At 46.7% G+C, this 21,746-nt stretch overlaps 1 protein-coding gene across 1 annotated transcript in view; it reads right to left on the bottom strand.

The window, feature by feature from the left end:
- The window catches only part of MARK1 (microtubule affinity regulating kinase 1), a 1,129,886-nt gene that overhangs the window by 766,318 nt on the left and 341,822 nt on the right, over positions 1-21,746 (bottom strand). Inside the window, exon 5 of the mRNA XM_088454765.1 lies at positions 5,953-6,001. Coding sequence (XP_088310891.1) covers positions 5,953-6,001 — 49 coding nt within the window. The remainder of the gene's footprint in view (positions 1-5,952; positions 6,002-21,746) is intronic.

The following is a 21,746-nucleotide window of genomic DNA, read 5'->3' as shown; positions in this document are numbered from 1 at the left end:
CTTGTCACTCCATGTGCACCTGTGCCATATAGTCATCCACCTATCCCATTGTATCCCTTACCAATAGCCTTGTCACTCCTTGTGCACCTGTGCCATATAGTCATCCACTGATCCCATTGTATCCCTTACCAATAGCCTCGTCACTCCATGTGCATCTGTGCCATATAGTCTTCCACTGATCCCATTGTATCCGTTACCAATAACCTTGTCACTCCATGTGCATCTGTGCCATATAGTCTTCTATTCTTCCACTGATCCCATGGTATCCCTTACCAATAGCCTCATCACCCATGTGCACCTGTGCCATAAAGTCATCCACTTATCCCATTGTATCTCTTACCAATAGCCTCGTCACTCCATGTGCACCTGTGCCATATAATCATCAACTGATCCCATTGTATCCCATACCAATAGCCTCGTCACTCCATGTGCATCTGTGCCATATAATCGTCCACTGATCCCATTGTATCCCTTACCAATAACCTCGTCACTCCTTGTGCATCTGTGCCATATAATCATCCACTGATCCCATTGTATCCCTTACCAATAGCCTTGTCACTCCATGTGCATCTGTGCCATAAAATCATCCACTGATCCCATTGTATCCCTTACCAATAGCATCATCACTCCATGTGCACCTGTGCCATATAATCATCCACTGATATCATTGTATCCCTTACCAATAGCCTCATCAATCCATGTGCACCTGTGCCATATAATCATCCACTGATCCCATTGTATCCCTTACCAATAGCCTCGTCACTCCATGTGCATCTGTGCCATATAATCATCCACTGATCCCGTTGTATCCCTTACCAATAACCTCGTCACTTCTTGTGCACCTGTGCCATATAATCATCCACTGATCCCATTGTATCCCTTACCAATAACATCATCACTCCATGTGCACCTGTGCCATATAATCATCCACTGATTCCATTGTATCCCTTACCAATAACCTCGTCACTTCTAGTGCACCTGTGCCATATAATAATCCACTGATCCCATTGTATTACTTACCAATAGCCTTGTCACTCCATGTGCACCTGTGCCATATAATCTTCCACTGATCCCATTGTATCACTTACCAATAGCCTCGTCACTCCATGTGCATCTGTGCCATATAATCTTCCACTGATCCCATTGTATCCCTTACCAATAACCTCGTCACTCCATGTGCACCTGTGCCATATAATCATCCACTGATCCCATTGTATCCCTTACCAATAGCCTCATCACTCGATGTGCATCTGTGCCATATAATCTTCCACTGATCCCATTGTATCCCTTACCAATAGCCTCGTCACTCCATGTGCATCTGTGCCATATAATTTAACACTGATCCCATTGTATCCCTCACCAATAGCCTTGTCACTCCATGTGCACCTGTGCCATATAATTATGTACTGATCCCATTGTATCCCTTACCAATAGCCTCGTCACTCCATGTGCACCTGTGCCATATAATTTAACACCGATCCCATTGTATCCCTCACCAATAGCCTCGTCACTCCATGTGCACCTGTGCCATATAATTATCCACTGATCCCATTGTATCCCTTACCAATAGCCTCGTCACTCCATGTGCACCTGTGCCATATAATAATCCACTGATCCCATTGTATCCCTTACCAATAGCCTCGTCACTCCATGTGCACCTGTGCCATATAATCATGCACTGATCCCATTGTATCCCTTACTAATAGCCTCGTCACTCCATGTGCACCTGTGCCATATAATCATCCACTGATCCCATTGTATCCCTTACCAATAACCTAATCACTCCATGTGCATCTGTGCCATATAATCATCCACTGATCCCATTGTATCCCTTATCAATAAGCTAATCACTCCATGTGCACCTCTGCTATATAGTCATCCACTAATCCCATTGTATCACTTACCAATAGCCTCGTCACTCCATGTGCACCTGTGCTATATAGTCATCCACTGATCCCATTGTATCTCTTACCAATAGCCTCGTCACTCCATGTGCACCTGTGCTATATAGTCATCCACTTTTCCCATTGTATCCCTTACCAATAGCCTCGTCACTCCATGTGCACCTCTGCTATATAGTCATCCACTAATCCCATTGTATCCCTTACCAATAGCCTCGTCACTCCATGTGCATCTGTGCCATATAATTTAACACTGATCCCATTGTATTCCTTACCAATAGCCTTGTCACTCCATGTGCACCTGTGCCAAATAATCATCCACTGATCCCATTGTATCCCTTACCAATAGCCTCATCACTCCATGTGCATCTGTGCCATATAATTATCCACAGATCCCATTGTATCCCTTACCAATAGCCTCGTCACTCCATGTGCACCTGTGCCATATAATCATCCACTGATCCCATTGTATCCCTTACCAATAGCCTCATCACTCCATGTGCACCTGTGCCATATAATTATCCACAGATCCCATTGTATCCATTACCAATAGCCTTGTCACTCCATGTGCACCTGTGCCATATAATCATCCACTGATCCCATTGTATCCCTTACCAATAACCTCGTCACTTCATGTGCATCTGTGCCATATAATTTAACACTGATCCCATTGTATTCCTTACCAATAGCCTTGTCACTCCATGTGCACCTGTGCCATATAATCATCCACTGATCCCATTGTGTCCCTTACCAATAGCCTCATCACTCCATGTGCATCTGTGCCATATAATTATCCACAGATCCCATTGTATCCCTTACCAATAGCCTCGTCACTCGTCACTCCATGTGCACCTGTGCCATATAATCATCCACTGATCCCATTGTATCCCTTACCAATAGCCTCATCACTCCATGTGCACCTGTGCCATATAATTATCCACAGATCCCATTGTATCCCTTACCAATAGCCTCGTCACTCCATGTGCATCTGTGCCATATAATTTAACACTGATCCCATTGTATCCCTCACCAATAGCCTTGTCACTCCATGTGCACCTGTGCCATATAATTATGTACTGATCCCATTGTATCCCTTACCAATAGCCTCGTCACTCCATGTGCACCTGTGCCATATAATTTAACACCGATCCCATTGTATCCCTCACCAATAGCCTCGTCACTCCATGTGCACCTGTGCCATATAATTATCCACTGATCCCATTGTATCCCTTACCAATAGCCTTGTCACTCCATGTGCACCTGTGCCATATAATAATCCACTGATCCCATTGTATCCCTTACCAATAGCCTCGTCACTCCATGTGCACCTGTGCCATATAATCATGCACTGATCCCATTGTATCCCTTACTAATAGCCTCGTCACTCCATGTGCACCTGTGCCATATAATCATCCACTGATCCCATTGTATCCCTTACCAATAACCTAATCACTCCATGTGCATCTGTGCCATATAATCATCCACTGATCCCATTGTATCCCTTATCAATAAGCTAATCACTCCATGTGCACCTCTGCTATATAGTCATCCACTAATCCCATTGTATCACTTACCAATAGCCTCGTCACTCCATGTGCACCTGTGCTATATAGTCATCCACTGATCCCATTGTATCTCTTACCAATAGCCTCGTCACTCCATGTGCACCTGTGCTATATAGTCATCCACTTTTCCCATTGTATCCCTTACCAATAGCCTCGTCACTCCATGTGCACCTCTGCTATATAGTCATCCACTAATCCCATTGTATCCCTTACCAATAGCCTCGTCACTCCATGTGCATCTGTGCCATATAATTTAACACTGATCCCATTGTATTCCTTACCAATAGCCTTGTCACTCCATGTGCACCTGTGCCAAATAATCATCCACTGATCCCATTGTATCCCTTACCAATAGCCTCATCACTCCATGTGCATCTGTGCCATATAATTATCCACAGATCCCATTGTATCCCTTACCAATAGCCTCGTCACTCCATGTGCACCTGTGCCATATAATCATCCACTGATCCCATTGTATCCCTTACCAATAGCCTCATCACTCCATGTGCACCTGTGCCATATAATTATCCACAGATCCCATTGTATCCATTACCAATAGCCTTGTCACTCCATGTGCACCTGTGCCATATAATCATCCACTGATCCCATTGTATCCCTTACCAATAACCTCGTCACTTCATGTGCATCTGTGCCATATAATTTAACACTGATCCCATTGTATTCCTTACCAATAGCCTTGTCACTCCATGTGCACCTGTGCCATATAATCATCCACTGATCCCATTGTGTCCCTTACCAATAGCCTCATCACTCCATGTGCATCTGTGCCATATAATTATCCACAGATCCCATTGTATCCCTTACCAATAGCCTCGTCACTCGTCACTCCATGTGCACCTGTGCCATATAATCATCCACTGATCCCATTGTATCCCTTACCAATAGCCTCATCACTCCATGTGCACCTGTGCCATATAATTATCCACAGATCCCATTGTATCCATTACCAATAGCCTTGTCACTCCATGTGCACCTGTGCCATATAATCATCCACTGATCCCATTGTATCCCTTACGAATAGCCTCATCACTCCATGTGCACCTGTGCCATATAATCATCCACAGATCCCATTGTATCCCTTACCAATAGCCTTGTCACTCCATGTGCACCTGTGCCATATAATCATCCACTGATCCCATTGTATCACTTACCTATAACCTTGTCACTCCATGTGCACCTGTGCCATATAATTTAACACTGATCCCATTGTATCCCTTACCAATAGCCTCATCACTCCATGTGCATCTGTGCCATATAATTTAACACTGATCCCATTGTATTCCTTACCAATAGCCTCATCACTCCATGTGCACCTGTGCCATATAATTATCCACAGATCCCATTGTATCCATTACCAATAGCCTTGTCACTCCATGTGCACCTGTGCCATATAATCATCCACTGATCCCATTGTATCCCTTACCAATAACCTCGTCACTCCATGTGCATCTGTGCCATATAATTTAACACTGATCCCATTGTATTCCTTACCAATAGCCTTGTCACTCCATGTGCACCTGTGCCATATAATCATCCACTGATCCCATTGTGTCCCTTACCAATAGCCTCATCACTCCATGTGCATCTGTGCCATATAATTATCCACAGATCCCATTGTATCCCTTACCAATAGCCTCGTCACTCGTCACTCCATGTGCACCTGTGCCATATAATCATCCACTGATCCCATTGTATCCCTTACCAATAGCCTCATCAGTCCATGTGCACCTGTGCCATATAATTATCCACAGATCCCATTGTATCCATTACCAATAGCCTTGTCACTCCATGTGCACCTGTGCCATATAATCATCCACTGATCCCATTGTATCCCTTACGAATAGCCTCATCACTCCATGTGCACCTGTGCCATATAATCATCCACAGATCCCATTGTATCCCTTACCAATAGCCTTGTCACTCCATGTGCACCTGTGCCATATAATCATCCACTGATCCCATTGTATCACTTACCTATAACCTTGTCACTCCATGTGCACCTGTGCCATATAATTTAACACTGATCCCATTGTATCCCTTACCAATAGCCTCATCACTCCATGTGCATCTGTGCCATATAATTTAACACTGATCCCATTGTATTCCTTACCAATAGCCTTGTCACTCCATGTGCACCTGTGCCATATAATCATCCACTGATATCATTGTATCCCTTACCAATAGCCTCATCACTCCTTGTGCACCTGTGCCATATAATCATCCACTGATCCCATTGTATCTTTCCATTCACTGGCAGTGACCGATGCACCACCGTTTTGACCAGCCTCGGGACACTGTGACCAATGGGTGAAGACAGAACCTGCAGGCTGTCTCAGTGGGGCGCCGCACTGGAGGGCAGGGTGCTCTCTGCTCTTCAGAAATAGGGCAGGGTGCAGCGCCCCACTGAAACAGCCTATCTGTAACGCTAACATAATATAAATCACATCATATGACAGAACTCTTACCAATATTCGGGTGATTTAAGATCTTCATTATTCTGACTTCTCGAAACAACTGTTAAATAAGAAAGAAAGGAAGAGGTCAGTTTAGAATGAATTAGCTACAGGTCTGGTGCATGATCAGAGTGCAGTAGTTATCAGGTCACAGAGGTACAAGATATAAACATATCTCGCAGAGCATCATATTTCCCTTGTTCACTCTCTAGGCACATTAACAAGATTGATGTATAGAAAGAGTTGATACTGATCCCCCAAAAAACAATGGAACAAGAACACAATTGTCAAACTCAGCTCACTGTGGCCAATTGGCCCAATCACCAAGCAGTTGGATCGGTCAGATGTAGTAGTACCTATACACACCTGTGTGGGAAGTAAAAACAGACATCAGACAGGGAATCATTCCAACTCATAATGATACATAGTACAGATCAGCGTCACTACAGGGCTTTAATGCGCCGGCCCCTTTGTGAATTACGTTATGATGACACATAGGGAGTGGGGCCGGGCAAAGGGTGCTATGGGTGGCACTGCCAGCGCATCACTGGCTGCAGGGAGCTGTTCCATGTAACCTGCTAGTGAGAAGCAAGGGCCGTGGGTCAGCGACAGCGTCACCCACAGAACCCTGCGCTCTATGCAGCGCCACCGGCCATACACCTCTAGTTCCAACCCTGCTAGAGATAACCGCAGACGCCAGGCTTCTGGGTTAGGTTATAAATAGCTAAAACGGTGAAATTTAGGCCTGATAATGTTCCTATAGTATTACTAACCTCAATAACATTAATTTCCAGTCATTTCCAGTTCAATTTGACCACCTCACAATATTGTTTTTACCCATACTGGCCAAAGTCTGCAGGGAGCTGACTGGCTAAACTAATGCTGGGTACACACTGGCCGATCAATTGATCGGCCAACATATCGTGCCCCCGTTGTCCAGTGTGTACAGGCGATATATCTGTGAACAACGTCATTCACAGACATATCACGTGCTGTCTGCAGACATTTCTGTCCATTGGCAAGTGTGTAAGGATGATCAGCCAATCTTAGCCCAGGTACTACTTACCTGGGTTCGGCACAGCTCTCCATCCACAACAGCTCAGCACATGCTGCTGTGTGCTGGGCTGCACTGAGAGACTGTCCGAGGCTGCTAAAGCAGCAGCCCGAGCAGTCTCCTATGCCAAAGGGGGAAGCGATCACGCTGATAGCGCCCCCCCATTGGCTGTGCGCCGGGCTCAGGGGCACACAGCGCCTCCCTCCCCAGTGTGCAGCGCTGTGACGCAAATAGGGTTTTTCTGAAGGGGGCGTGGCCAAGCCTTCCACGATTAGGCCACGCCCCCTATCCGCCCCCAGTCCGTCTCGATCCGCTGCAGCATGCAGATGATGGTTGTTCAGTGTGTATGAACGACCATCATCTGCAGATCACTCGATCTGCAGATATATCACTATAGTGTGTACCCACCTTAAGTGACAGAGCAGCGGCACATGGCAGGTTAAAAGAATACAGCACATCTGTGACACACAGCAGCACTGCAGGGGCAGACAGGATGGCAGTTTAATAAACTATAAAACCTTATAGATTTTTTTTCATCAGAACTAATAGCCTAAAAGCCTAGTAGAAAATAATAGATTATCAACAAAGTTATCTAAACAGCAAATCACTGGCCTCAGGCCAGTACAGGTGATTGCTGACTGTCATGCCCCGCTCCTCTGGATCAGCTCACTATATTTATATGGCATCCTGGCATGCCCTGTGGTTCTTGGTGCATGTCATGTCTCCTGGATCAACCTGTGCATGTAACTTCCTTTATTGCCTTTGTTTCTAGTTTAACTGTTTAACTATTTCCGGTCCCAGCCCAGCATCCAGCTTAGCCGGTCCCAGCCTCGCAGCCTGCTTAACTGGTCCCAGCCCGGGAACTCGCTTTGCTGATCCCAGCCCGGAAACCCACTACATATTCAGACATCATTCATATCAACCTGATTAACACAGCCCAGTGGTCACAGTTCCTATGCCCAGAAACAAAATCCAGATCACTGACAGAGTAACATCTAGTAAAAAAATTAGATCAAACTTGCTCCAAACAGCAGATCACAGAGCCAAAGCCAGTACAGGTGATTGGAGGTGGAGTATTTAGAGGAAGGTAAATCATTTATTACTATAAGGAAAAGTAAATCTAAAACGTGGAACACATTATTGAAAACCAAGCTTTCAGATGTTAGTTTACAAATGCAAACTGGATCCAACCAGCAAATCACATGCCTCAAGCTAAGACAGGCGATTCAAGCAAGAGTAACAGCCTAGTAAACCTCTCCTGCCAGCAAATCACAAGCCTCAGGCCAGTACAGGTAAACTGGAGCTGGAATAACAGGCTAGTAGTCTCTACATCAATACAGCAAGGTGGGCTAAGCCCATAATGAAAAGTTGCGCACATAATGGAACGGTCCTTGGATCCTTCCACATACCCTTATGTTGTATATTCAAAAGGGCATGCACAGTTTAACAAATAAAGCACTGCAATAACAGGGACTACCACTTTTGTGGCTGAAGTGCTTGGTTTGTTAGGGCCCCCACAAAATAAAACATTTTGGTGGTTTGGTTAAACCAAGTTACTATGGCTAACAGTTTTAATCATCTTCAAAGTTGAAGTTTTCATAATCCTCATCAACACCCTGATCGCTGTGATGTCATCATCACACAATATTAGCTCATTCCCACTAGAATCCACCGTTACAGTCTCTGTAATTGGTGGCAAAGGTCTATCTATTGTAGAACATTTTGATGAACATCAGTTTTTCCAAATTTTTTTTAAAGTAACCTCCTACACCGATCGTTCACAAAGTTCCCGGCTGTGCTAAATACTCTTTCCGACTACACACTGGTGTGTGGGCAGCTTAAGAAAACCAAAGCTAGTTTGTGCAAGGGGCTCCAACTTGCCTTTTTTTTCACCCAGTATTCAAAAGGACTGTGTGACATGCCATCATTAAAATCCTCCACCATTCTATTGATGCTTACTGTATCAGTTTGCATCACAGTAGAGGCATTAATATATGTGGGCATTTCTTGTAAGCCTGACCAGATGTTAACTCTGGAAAGCCGAGTTGACTCTTCGCCATTAGAGCTGACAACTTGCTCGCAAGGAGCTCTTTGCATCTTTTAAAATATGTGCCTGTTGGAAAGGAAGACATTACCTATACATCACTTAGGACTTAAACCTAGAATCAAGCATGGTTGCCAAAGTGTAGTGATCCATTTGCAAAATGTTGCAAACCTTTTGGTCCTGGCAAAGCGAATAAAGAACTTGATCTGCAAGTCTAACATACTTCTCTCATGTGTGTCTCCTTTCCTTTACTTACACTATCCTATAGTCCATACACCATGCTGCTTATTTGTTATGATTGTGAATGCAGCAATGTTTATAGACCATGTCCGTGTCTGGCATTGTTTTTTATGGTGGTTTTTTTTGTTTTGCTAATTTGTAAGGCACTGCGGAACCCTTGTGACACCATAAAAATAAAGGATAATAATAATGTCAGGTCTTTAGGGTTTTGACAAGTCGGATCAGGAACCGGAGGGTTGGCTTGGGTATTAGCGGCATGTACAAAGAGAAGAGGCTTAATAAGGCGCCTCCATGCGGGAGATGACTGGTAACCATAGGGTATGTGGTGTATATACTAGGCAGTAGTGACATCATCAGTAGGCAAGCTTGCCAGTAAGCTGGTATGGAGCTAAGCACTGTGTCAGATGAGGAGGAGAAGGAGATTGGCTGGCCTGGGCGGCAAATGCAATCAAGTGGCCCCGTATTTTTCTTTTACCAGCACACGGCAACGGCAAAATGGATGTGGCAAAAAGACTGTAGATGTGGTTTATCTAACGGTGATACGTTTAAAATATGTAATGAAATATATGAAAAATCATTATGACTAAGAACTCTTATCAAATACATCACTGGCCAGCCCTGTCTGACAGACTATTGTAGTGATTGATATAAAATATAGGATGCAACCTCACAGAACCTCCCCCAGCTTCTTCAGGGTCCAGCACCACATACTGCCCCGTCAGCTGCCTGCACCACATACTGCCCCATCAGCTGCCTGCACCACATACTGCCCCGTCACATATTATCCATGGTGCTGCCTACACCACACACTGCCCCGTCACATATTATCCATGGTGCTGCCTGCACCACACAATGCCCCGTCACATATTATCCATGGTGCTGCCTGCACCACACACTGCCTCGTCACATATTATCCATGGTGCTGCCTGCACCAAACACTGCCCCGTCACATATTATCCATGGTGCTGCCTGCACCACACACTGCCTCGTCACATATTATCCATGGTGCTGCCTGCACCACACACTGCCTCGTCACATATTATCCATGGTGCTGCCTGCACCACACACTGCCCCGTCACATATTATCCATGGTGCTGCCTGCACCACACACTGCCTCGTCACATATTATCCATGGTGCTGCCTGCACCACACACTGCCTCGTCACATATTATCCATGGTGCTGCCTGCACCACACACTGCCCCGTCACATTTTATCCATGGTGCTGCCTGCACCACACACTGCCCCGTCACATATTATCCATGGTGCTGCCTGCACCACACACTGCCCCGTCACATATTATCCATGGTGCTGCCTGCACCACACACTGCCTCGTCACATATTATCCATGGTGCTGCCTGCACGACACACTGCCTCGTCACATATTATCCATGGTGCTGCCTGCACCACACACTGCCCCGTCACATATTATCCATGGTGCTGCCTGCACCACATACTGCCCATGGTGCTGCATGCACCACGTACTGCCCCGTCACATATTATCCATGGTGCTGCCTGCACCACACACTGCCCCGTCACATATTATCCATGGTGCTGCCTGCACCACACACTGCCTCGTCAGCTGCCTGCACCACATACTGCCCCATCACATATTATCCATGGTGCTGCCTGCACCACATACTGCCCCATCACATATTATCCATGGTGCTGCCTGCACCACATACTGCCCCATCACATATTATCCATGGTGCTGCCTGCACCACATACTGCCCCATCACATATTATCCATGGTGCTGCCTACACCACACACTGGCTCATCAGCTGCCTGCACCACACACTGCCCCGTCACATATTATCCATGGTGCTGCCTGCACCACACACTGCCCCGTCACATATTATCCATGGTGCTGCCTGCACCACGTACTGCCCCGTGGTGATTACTTTTTGAACAACCCTCGTATCTTGCAGATATATTGTGTGCATGTGCCGGTGTGTAAGGGCGACCCACGCGTACACTGGCTGCAGGAAACATCAACATCACCTCTGAGCGGGCAAATTTACATACCCACACAGAGGTGATGTCTGGGCAGACATATGATGCAGTTGATTGGTAAGTGTGGATGTTTGCCAAAATCAGCCGTTTGGTTTGTGGGGCCATAGCTCGGTGAGCCCATCGGCATAGTGTGTACCCAGCATAAGTTAAAGAGAATGTGATATTTGGGAAATAAGTATAGATAATGGTCCATAGGGCATGCCTCCGAGGGGGACAGGTCTGTGAGAGATTAGAGTGCTGCCCATCACAGCCCTCCAGTCACTGGTCAACAAAGCCAGGGTAAGGTGGTGTGCCCAGTGCTGCACAGTACTATGGCATTCCCAGTACAAATAATATTCAAATCATTTCAAAACAAGGTATAAGTAAAAAATCAGACTTAAAAATAAAGCATTAAAATTGCGATACATTTCACAGCACCTGTCACATTGCAATTTTTTATTTAACTAATAAATATTAGATTATTATTATACATTTTTTGATGGGTCATCAGTAATTTGCCAATTGCAGCACATACAGTATTTCATGTTTGGGGTGTTTGACCACTTATATCTTAAGTGCTGAAACTACCTGTAATAGTCATATATTGCTCAGCTCCTATTTATGGAGAGTTAAGGCGGGTATCCCCTACCCAACAGTGAAAAGACTGAACGATAACGATATCGTTAACTACACTGCAGGGTGCCCACACTGAGCTATATGTCATTCAGTGTAGGCACAATCAATCATCTGCAAACATGCTGAACCTGACGATATTGTCAGGTTGACCAGCATGTTTGCACGATGATAGATGTCTAAAAGACCAAATTTTCAAACGATGTTCGAACGATATCGTTCAATCGCTCATTTTAATAGTCTAGTGCATAGGCACCTTAAGGGACTAGTTTTGTATAGCAGAAGTGTCACAATAAAGTTTTGCTCTATAAAGTGTCCTTCTCAGCGCCAGTTACTCTCCTGTTTTTAATTAAGGGTATGACCCCACTCAGGCTGGCAGTGTCTAAACTGACTTCATATGTTTATGAATAGGTAATCAACGTATCAACATTGTCGCAGAGTATCGCATCTGCTATTGTGCCTTCTGATATTTTGTTGTAGATAAAATGGCAAAAGTACTATCTCCAGCCTCTAGTCTGCGTGAAGGTATGAATTTATAGTATAGTACAGGTAATGATATTTGGTATGCCTTGCTTGTTTCATTCAGTTTATTGCTAGCCTTGTAGTGGGCGGGCAGTAGGGGGTTGCTGTAAACATGCCTTGCTTCTATATTTAAGTTCATACCTTTAGGCTGTAGGCTGAAGTAGGCTGCGTAATGCACACTAAGTGCATATTGTCTAAGTGTATTTAGCTTTTAAACATACTGTAATTTCAGCATTAAACCAAAGGGAAAACAGAAAGAGCATTCTCTACTTCAAAATGACGGCTTTGACGCAAAATTATTGGAGTTTATTAATTCTCCAAAACAAACACCTGCTGTCTGCTTAACCTGGACCCTCCACACTGAGGGCCCGATTCAGACCCGCTCGCAAGTGGGTCGATGGTGTGCCAGTGCGCACGCACGGCATGCACGAGCCCCAGAGCGAGCGCAAAAAGCACTCGCTCCGTGGCTCACTGCAAAAGGGGCGACTGTCGATGTTGATCGTCAGCTCGTCCCGTTTTGTAGGCGTGGCGGGGGGATGGCTTCACAAACGGAGGCATTCCCTAGCGAATGCCTGCCATTTGTGGGCGGCCCCACTGACATCACCAGTGATGTCAGTGGGAGAGCTTCCGGCTCTATTAGAGCCGGAAGCTCTCTGGGGCTTGCGGCAATGAGACCCTACCGCAAGGGTCTCGTCGCAAGCCCGATGGTCGCGATGGTCTTGATCATCGCAACCATCATCCTGGGAGCTTGCAATAGCTGTGGGTGGTCACCAAAAAAAAAAAAAGCCCTGATTCAGAGCCCTGAGCCCGTCTCTGAATCAGGCCCTGAGCTCCCTGCTTGGAAGCTGCAGGAACGTACCGCTTTGCTTGCAACTATTTGTGCTGGCTTTTAAAAAACAAACAAACATCTGACTGTATATCTGTTCTAATGTCAATTTGCCTTTATACCCTTGAAAGTCCTATCTAAATTACCATTGCTCTTTAGCCAAGCCTCACATCCTCTAACTTCTAATACCCCTTTTATACCAAAGTCCCAACTCCCGGCTCTGACCCAGAATTTTCCCGGATCAGACCTGTGATGGGCCCCTTTTACACTGCGGAGCCGCTCCGCCCCGTTCAGACCGGAGCTGGGTCAGCACTGATCCGGCTCTTTCGACGCAGGTGAGCAGCGCTTCTTCCCCTCCCTCCCCTTCCCCTCTTACCTGACTCCGCTGCGGCCCAGAAGCAGGGAGGGTGGGTGGGTTGCGCTGCTCTGTGCTACTCGGGCTGGCGCTGGTTGCTTGGAGATTATGTCATCTCCAAGTGCCACTGAAGCCAGCCAATCAGACGGCATGCGGCGCAATCCGGGTCACCGTGACTCGGATCGCGCCGTTTACACTGCACGGTGACACAGGAATGACCCGTGGTCAACCATAAAAACGACCAGAGTTGGATCCCTGGATCCATTTACACCGCTATTCACGTGTATCAACCTGGGATTTTCAGGTGGGTGTAAAAGGGGTATTACATTGTCTATTTTAGAATGGAACTTCTGCACCCATAAATTCACCATAGCTATTCTGCTTAATAATTACCTACTTTTATTTGTACATACATATTTACCAACACGTCACCTGCATTGTAGCAAATCTACTGCACTGTCTCCATCTCTCTCCATTGCAATTTCCAATTTTCATCCCCCTATTTCCCTCATCCACACCCCGACCACCTTTTCTTCAACTCCCCGGCTCACTCAGTGTCTACAAAATCCACCCACCTTTATCCTCAACCTCCAGTCTCCTCTCCCTCTCTCCCTTAACCACCTCTCCCATTCCTTCTTCATTCTCTTCTCCCCCACCACTAAGCCCTGCTGCTGTCACCTCACCTCCTCTACATCACACTAACTCCCTCGCTGACCATCACCTGCAGTTTCCCTTACTAGCTGAGGAGCTCAAACCTTTACTACACTCTCCATCTCTGTCCCCTAAATTAACTTCACCCCTGCACTACAGCAACCCTGATAATTTCATTCACATCTCTCCCGCTATGTCCACTCTCCTGTGCCCTATGGAATGCCAGATCTGTCTGTAACAAATTGGTCCTCACCCATGACCTTTTTATCTCATTCTTCCTGAATCTCCAAGCCATCTCCTAAACCTCGATTTTCTCCACTGACACCACTTCTCCCACGGCTCTCTCCCCTCACCCTGGTCCTTCTAATATCCGGTTACTCTTACCAACTCACATGCCCAGAACTGTCCCTTTCATTCTCTACATTTGTAGTTTATGCTATTCGCCTCTTTGTACCTGTTCACATCCGTGTAGCTGTTATTTATCGTCCCTCTGGCCCTCCCTCCACATTCCTTGACAACCTTCCTTCCTGGATCTCCCACTTCTTCTCTTCAGACCTTCCTGCCCTCATCCTAGGTGACTTCAATATTCCTATCGATACCCCCACAGAATCCTCTGCCTCTCTTACCCTCACATCATCACTTGGTCCCTCCCAATGGACACCCTCACCCTCTCACGTGAGTGGACACTCATTTAATCTGGTCTTCACTCATTGCTGTGATATCTCTGATTACACCAACTCCCCTTCTCTGACCATCATCTACTCTCGTAACTTATCACTAAGCGTAACCTTGAGGCTACTGACACCATATTCTTATCCTCCCTCCTGCTCGACTCATATCTATTCTCCATTATCTCTCTCCCCTGCCCTGAACAAGCCAGTTCTCTTTACAATGTCTCCCTTACTTCTGCTATTGACTCTGTAGCTCTGGTGATCACTACTCACCATCACAGATCCACACCTTAACCCTGGATCTCTAAATGCACCAGATACCTGCAAAAATGCTCACAAATCACAAATTTTTACGCTACAAATGGTGCCTAGCACCTATAACATTCCAAATATGGCGCCTAGCGCCTACACCACATAAAAGAGGGCGCCGCAGCATGGGGGCTTAACCCATTCAGTGCCACGGTCACCATCAGCCACATGGAGGGGAGCGGGGGAGCCGGCTGAGGGACTGGGACCCGGCCACACGCATGTACAGTACGCAATAATCGGCCGATCTACGTACGCTATTGCAATTGTGATCCATGCTTAATCAGGCCCAGTGTCCTAACACCACCTTTCTTTCCTCACAATCCCTGCTTCACCCATTTCAGTCTGGCTTTCATCCTCTTCATTGAAATTGCCCTCACAAAAGTCAGCAATGAACTCCTTGCGGGCTCATTATCCTTGACCTCTCTGCTGCTTTGATACTGTGGACCACCCTCTCCTCTTGCATCAAAGCCATCCAGCTCTCATTTTAAGCCACTGGTCCACGCTCCTTCCTCATTGTCTACCGCATCTGTGTCACCCGTTTGTCTGCCCCACCCCTTTAGAATGTAAACTCTCATGAGCAGGGCCCTCTTCCCTTATACGATCATCTACTCCATATTCCCTAAAACGGCACCTTGCTGCTGTCCTGCTGCTTATTTGAGTGTTAGGATCACGGATGCAGCAATGTTTAAAATGGGTTGGGTACAGGGTGCCGGCGTTCGAGATCCCTGCTCTGTGTATGGGCAGCGAACCACCGTGACACCCCATGCCTGCCTACACTCCCCTGGCTGGCATGTGTGCCCGGAGAGATGGTTAGGCTTATGGCTGTGTCCCTGTATGGTAGGGATGTGTAGGTGTGCGTCCCTGTATGGTAGGGATGTGTAGGTGTGCGTCCCTGTATGGTAGGGATGTGTAGGTGTGCGTCCCTGTATGGTAGGGATGTGTAGGTGTGCGTCCCTGTATGGTAGGGATGTGTAGGTGTGCGTCCCTGTATGGTAGGGATGTGTAGGTGTGCGTCCCTGTATGGTAGGGATGTGTAGGTGTGCGTCCCTGTATGGTAGGGATGTGTAGGTGTGCGTCCCTGTATGGTAGGGATGTGTAGGTGTGCGTCCCTGTATGGTAGGGATGTGTAGGTGTGCGTCCCTGTATGGTAGGGATGTGTAGGTGTGCGTCCCTGTATGGTAGGGATGTGTAGGTGTGTGTCCCTGTATGGTAGGAATGTGTAGGTGTGTGTCCCTGTATGGTAGGGATGTGTAGGTGTGCGTCCCTGTATGGTAGGGATGTGTAGGTGTGCGTCCCTGTATGGTAGGGATGTGTAGGTGTGCGTCCCTGTATGGTAGGGATGTGTAGGTGTGCGTCCCTGTATGGTAGGGATGTGTAGGTGTGTGTCCTTGTATGGTAGGGATGTGTCCCTGTATGGTTGGGATGTGTAGGTGTGTGTCCCTGTATGGTAGGGATGTGTAGGTGTGTGTCCCTGTATGGTAGGGATGTGTAGGTGTGCGTCCCTGTATGGTAGGGATGTGTAGGTGTGTGTCCCTGTATGGTAGGGATGTGTCCCTGTATGGTAGGGATGTGTAGGTGTGTGTTCCTTGTGCCTGCAGTGTAGAGCTGCTGGCCTTAGAGATGTTATTATTATTAATGTAGCACTTGCCAATAGTACTGACTGTAATTAACCCCCAGAAGTCCCAGCTGTTATCTACTCTTACCTCCTTCCTACCCCAGTACTGCCTGTCCCTAAGCACCTGCTTTCCCCTCCCCCCAGTACTGCCCCAGCTATCTACCCTTACACCTTCCGTTCCCGACCCCTAACCCCATCCTTGCCCCCCATTCCTGCCCCAGCTGCTATATACCCTTGCCCCCTCCCTAACCCCAGTACTGCCTGCCCCTAACTCTATCCTTGCCCCACAGAACTGTCCTGGCTGCTATCTACCTCCTCCCTACCCCCACAGTACTGTCCCCAGTGCTGCCTGCCCCAAACCCCTCCTTGCTCCAATGCTGCCCCAACTAATTTCTACCCTTACCCCCCTACCCTATCTGCCCCTAACTCTATCCTTGCCCCCCAGCACTTTCCCAACTGCTGTCTGCACTTACCACCTCCCTGCCCCCAGCGCTGCCTGCCCTTACCCCCCACTTCTCCCTTCCTCTATCTCCAGCTCTACCACAACTACTGCTTACCCTTAACCCCCTATACCCCAACTGCTACCTACCCCAGCATTGTACCATAATATGTGATGGACCCAGAAAAAGTGGAATAGGACCCCAATTTTTAAAAGTGAGAGGTCCCTGGGACCCACACATATCTTTCACTCAGCGCGATCACTGTTACCTATCCTTTGCTATACAGTGTCAAGATCACCGAAGCTGTTACCCAACGCTATTCAGCGTCTGGATACCTAGTTACCTATCCTTTGCTATACAGCGTCAAGATCACCGGAGCTGTTACCCATCACTATTCAGCATCTGGATACCCAGTTACCTATCCTTTGCTATACAGTGTCAGGATCACCGGAGCTGTTACCCATCACTATTCAGCATCTGGATACCCAGTTACCTATCCTTTGCTATAAAGTGTCAGGATCACCGGAACTGTTACCCATCGCTATTCAGTGTCTGGATACCCAGTTACCTATCCTTTGCTATAAAGTGTCAGGATCACAGGAGCTGTTACCCATCGCTATTCTGCGTCTGGATACCCAGTTACCCATCCTTTGCTATACAGCGTCAGGATCACCGGAGCTGGTACCCATCACTATGCAGCATCTGGATACCCAGTTACCTATTCTTTGCTATAAAGTGTCAGGATCACAGGAGCTGTTACCCATCGCTATTCAGTGTCTGGATACCCAGTTACCTATCCATTGCTATAAAGTGTCAGGATCACCGGAGCTGTTACCCATCACTATTCTGCGTCTGGATACCCAGTTACCTATCCTTTGCTATACAGTGTCAGGATCACCGGAGCTGTTACCCATCGCTATTCAGTGTCTAGATAACCAGTTACCCATCCTTTGTTATACAGTGTCAGGATCACAAGAGCTGTTACCCATCACTATTCAGTGTCTGGATGCCTAGTTACCTATCCTTTGCTATACAGTGTCAGGATCACCGGTGCTGTTACCCATCACTATTCAGCGACCAGAAAACCAGTTACCCATCCTTTGCTATACAGTGTCAGGATCACAGGAGCTGTTACCCATCACTATTCAGTGTCTGGATACCTAGTTACCTATCCTTTGCTATACAGTGTCAGGATCACAGGAGCTGTTACCCATCGCTATTCAGTGTCTAGATAACCAGTTACCCATCCTTTGCTATACAGTGTCAGGATCACAGGAGCTGTTACCCATCACTATTCAGTGTCTGGATGCCTAGTTACCTATCCTTTGCTATACAGTGTCAGGATCACCGGAGCTGTTACCCATCACTATTCAGCGTCTAGATAACCAGTTACCCATCCTTTGTTATACAGTGTCAGGATCAGCGGAGCTGTTACCCATCGCTATTCAGTGTCTGGATACCCAGTTACCCATCCTTTGTTAAACAGTGTCAGGATCACAGGAGCTGTTACCCATCACTATTCAGTGTCTAGATAACTAGTTACCCATCCTTTGTTATACAGTGTCAGGATCACAGGAGCTGTTACCCATCACTATTCAGTGTCTGGATACCTAGTTACCTATCCTTTGCTATACAGCGTCAGGATTACCGGAGCTGTTACCCATCACTATTCAGTGTCTGGATACCCAGTTACCTATCCTTTGCTATACAGCGTCAGGATTACCGGAGCTGTTACCCATCGCTATTCAGCGTCTGGATACCTAGTTACCTATCCTTTGTTATACAGTGTCAGGATCACCGGAGCTGTTACCCATCACTATTCAGTGTCTAGATACCCAGTTACCTATCCTTTGTTATACAGTGTCAGGATCACCGGAGCTGTTACCCATCACTATTCAGTGTCTAGATACCCAGTTACCTATCCTTTGCTATACAGCGTCAGGATCACCGGAGCTCTTACCCATCACTATTCAGCGTCTGGATACCTAGTTACCTATCCTTTGCTATACAGTGTCAGGATCACCGGAGCTGTTACCCATCACTATTCAGCGTCTGGATACCCAGTTACCTATCCTTTGCTATAAAGTGTCAGGATCACAGGAGCTGTTACCCATCGCTATTCAGTGTCTGGATACCCAGTTACCTATCCTTTGCTATAAAGTGTCAGGATCACCGGAACTGTTACCCATCGCTATTCAGTGTCTGGATACCCAGTTACCTATCCTTTGCTATAAAGTGTCAGGATCATAGGAGCTGTTACCCATCGCTATTCTGCGTCTGGATACCCAGTTACCTATCCTTTGCTATAAAGTGTCAGGATCAACGGAGCTGTTACCCATTGCTATTCTGCGTCTGGATACCCAGTTACCTATCCTTTGCTATAAAGTGTCAGGATCAACGGAGCTGTTACCCATTGCTATTCAGCATCTGGATACCCAGTTACCTATCCTTTGCTATAAAGTGTCTGGATCACAGGAGCTGTTACCCATCGCTATTCAGTGTCTGGATACCCAGTTACCCATCCTTTGCTATACAGTGTCAGAATCACAGGAGCTGTTACCCATCACTATTCAGTGTCTGGATACCCAGTTACCTATCCTTTGCTATACAGCGTCAGGATTACCGGAGCTGTTACCCATCACTATTCAGTGTCTGGATACCCAGTTACCTATCCTTTGCTATACAGCGTCAGGATTACCGGAGCTGTTACCCATCGCTATTCAGCGTCTGGATACCTAGTTACCTATCCTTTGTTATACAGTGTCAGGATCACCGGAGCTGTTACCCATCACTATTCAGTGTCTAGATACCCAGTTACCTATCCTTTGTTATACAGTGTCAGGATCACCGGAGCTGTTACCCATCACTATTCAGTGTCTAGATACCCAGTTACCTATCCTTTGCTATACAGCGTCAGGATCACCGGAGCTCTTACCCATCACTATTCAGCGTCTGGATACCTAGTTACCTATCCTTTGCTATACAGTGTCAGGATCACCGGAGCTGTTACCCATCACTATTCAGCGTCTGGATACCCAGTTACCTATCCTTTGCTATAAAGTGTCAGGATCACAGGAGCTGTTACCCCTCGCTATTCAGTGTCTGGATACCCAGTTACCTATCCTTTGCTATAAAGTGTCAGGATCACCGGAACTGTTACCCATCGCTATTCAGTGTCTGGATACCCAGTTACCTATCCTTTGCTATACAGCGTCAGGATCACCGGAGCTGGAGCCCATCACTATGCATCATCTGGATACCCAGATACTCATCCTTTGCTATACAGTGTCAGGATCACCGGAGCTGTTACCTATCACTATTCAGTGTCTAGATACCTAGTTACCTATCCTTTGCTATACAGCGTCAGGATCACAGGAGCTGTTACCCATCGCTATTCAGTGTCTAGATAACCAGTTACCCATCCTTTGTTATACAGCGTCAGGATCACAGGAGCTGTTACCCATCACTATTCTGCGTCTGGATACCCAGTTACCTATCCTTTGCTATACAGTGTCAGGATCACCGGAGCTGTTACCCATCGCTATTCAGCGTCTGGATACCCAGTTACCTATCCTTTGCTATACAGTGTCAGGATCACCGGACCTGTTACCCATCACTATTCAGCGTCTGGATACCTAGTTACCTATCCTTTGCTATACAGTGTCAGGATCACCGGAGCTGTTACCCATCACTATTCAGCGTCTGGATACCCAGTTACCTATCCTTTGCTATACAGTGTCAGGATCACCGGAGCTGTTACCCATCGCTATTCAGTGTCTGGCTACCTAGTTACCTATCCTTTGCTATAAAGTGTCAGGATCACCGGTGCTGTTACCCATCACTATTCAGCGTCTGGATACCCAGTTACCTATACTTTGCTATAAAGTGTCAGGATCACAGGAGCTGTTACCCATCACTATTCAGTGTCTAGATAACCAGTTACCCATCCTTTGTTATACAGTGTCAGGATCACCGGAGCTGTTACCCATCGCTATTCAGTGTCTGGATACCCAGTTACCCATCCTTTGCTATACAGTGTCAGGATCACCGGAGCTGGTACCCATCACTATGCAGCATCTGGATACCCAGTTACCTATTCTTTGCTATAAAGTGTCAGGATCACAGGAGCTGTTACCCATCGCTATTCAGTGTCTGGATACCCAGTTACCTATCCATTGCTATAAATTGTCAGGATCACCGGAACTGTTACCCATCACTATTCTGCGTCTGGATACCCAGTTACCTATCCTTTGCTATACAGTGTCAGGATCACCGGAGCTGTTACCCATCGCTATTCAGTGTCTAGATAACCAGTTACCCATCCTTTGTTATACAGTGTCAGGATCACAAAAGCTGTTACCCATCACTATTCAGTGTCTGGATGCCTAGTTACCTATCCTTTGCTATACAGTGTCAGGATCACCGGTGCTGTTACCCATCACTATTCAGCGACCA

Source organism: Taudactylus pleione, unplaced genomic scaffold (assembly GCF_031769625.1).
Source record: "Taudactylus pleione unplaced genomic scaffold, aTauple2 ptg000631l, whole genome shotgun sequence".
Classification (NCBI taxonomy): domain Eukaryota; kingdom Metazoa; phylum Chordata; class Amphibia; order Anura; family Myobatrachidae; genus Taudactylus; species Taudactylus pleione.
This window is presented reverse-complemented; position numbering and strand designations above follow the sequence as displayed.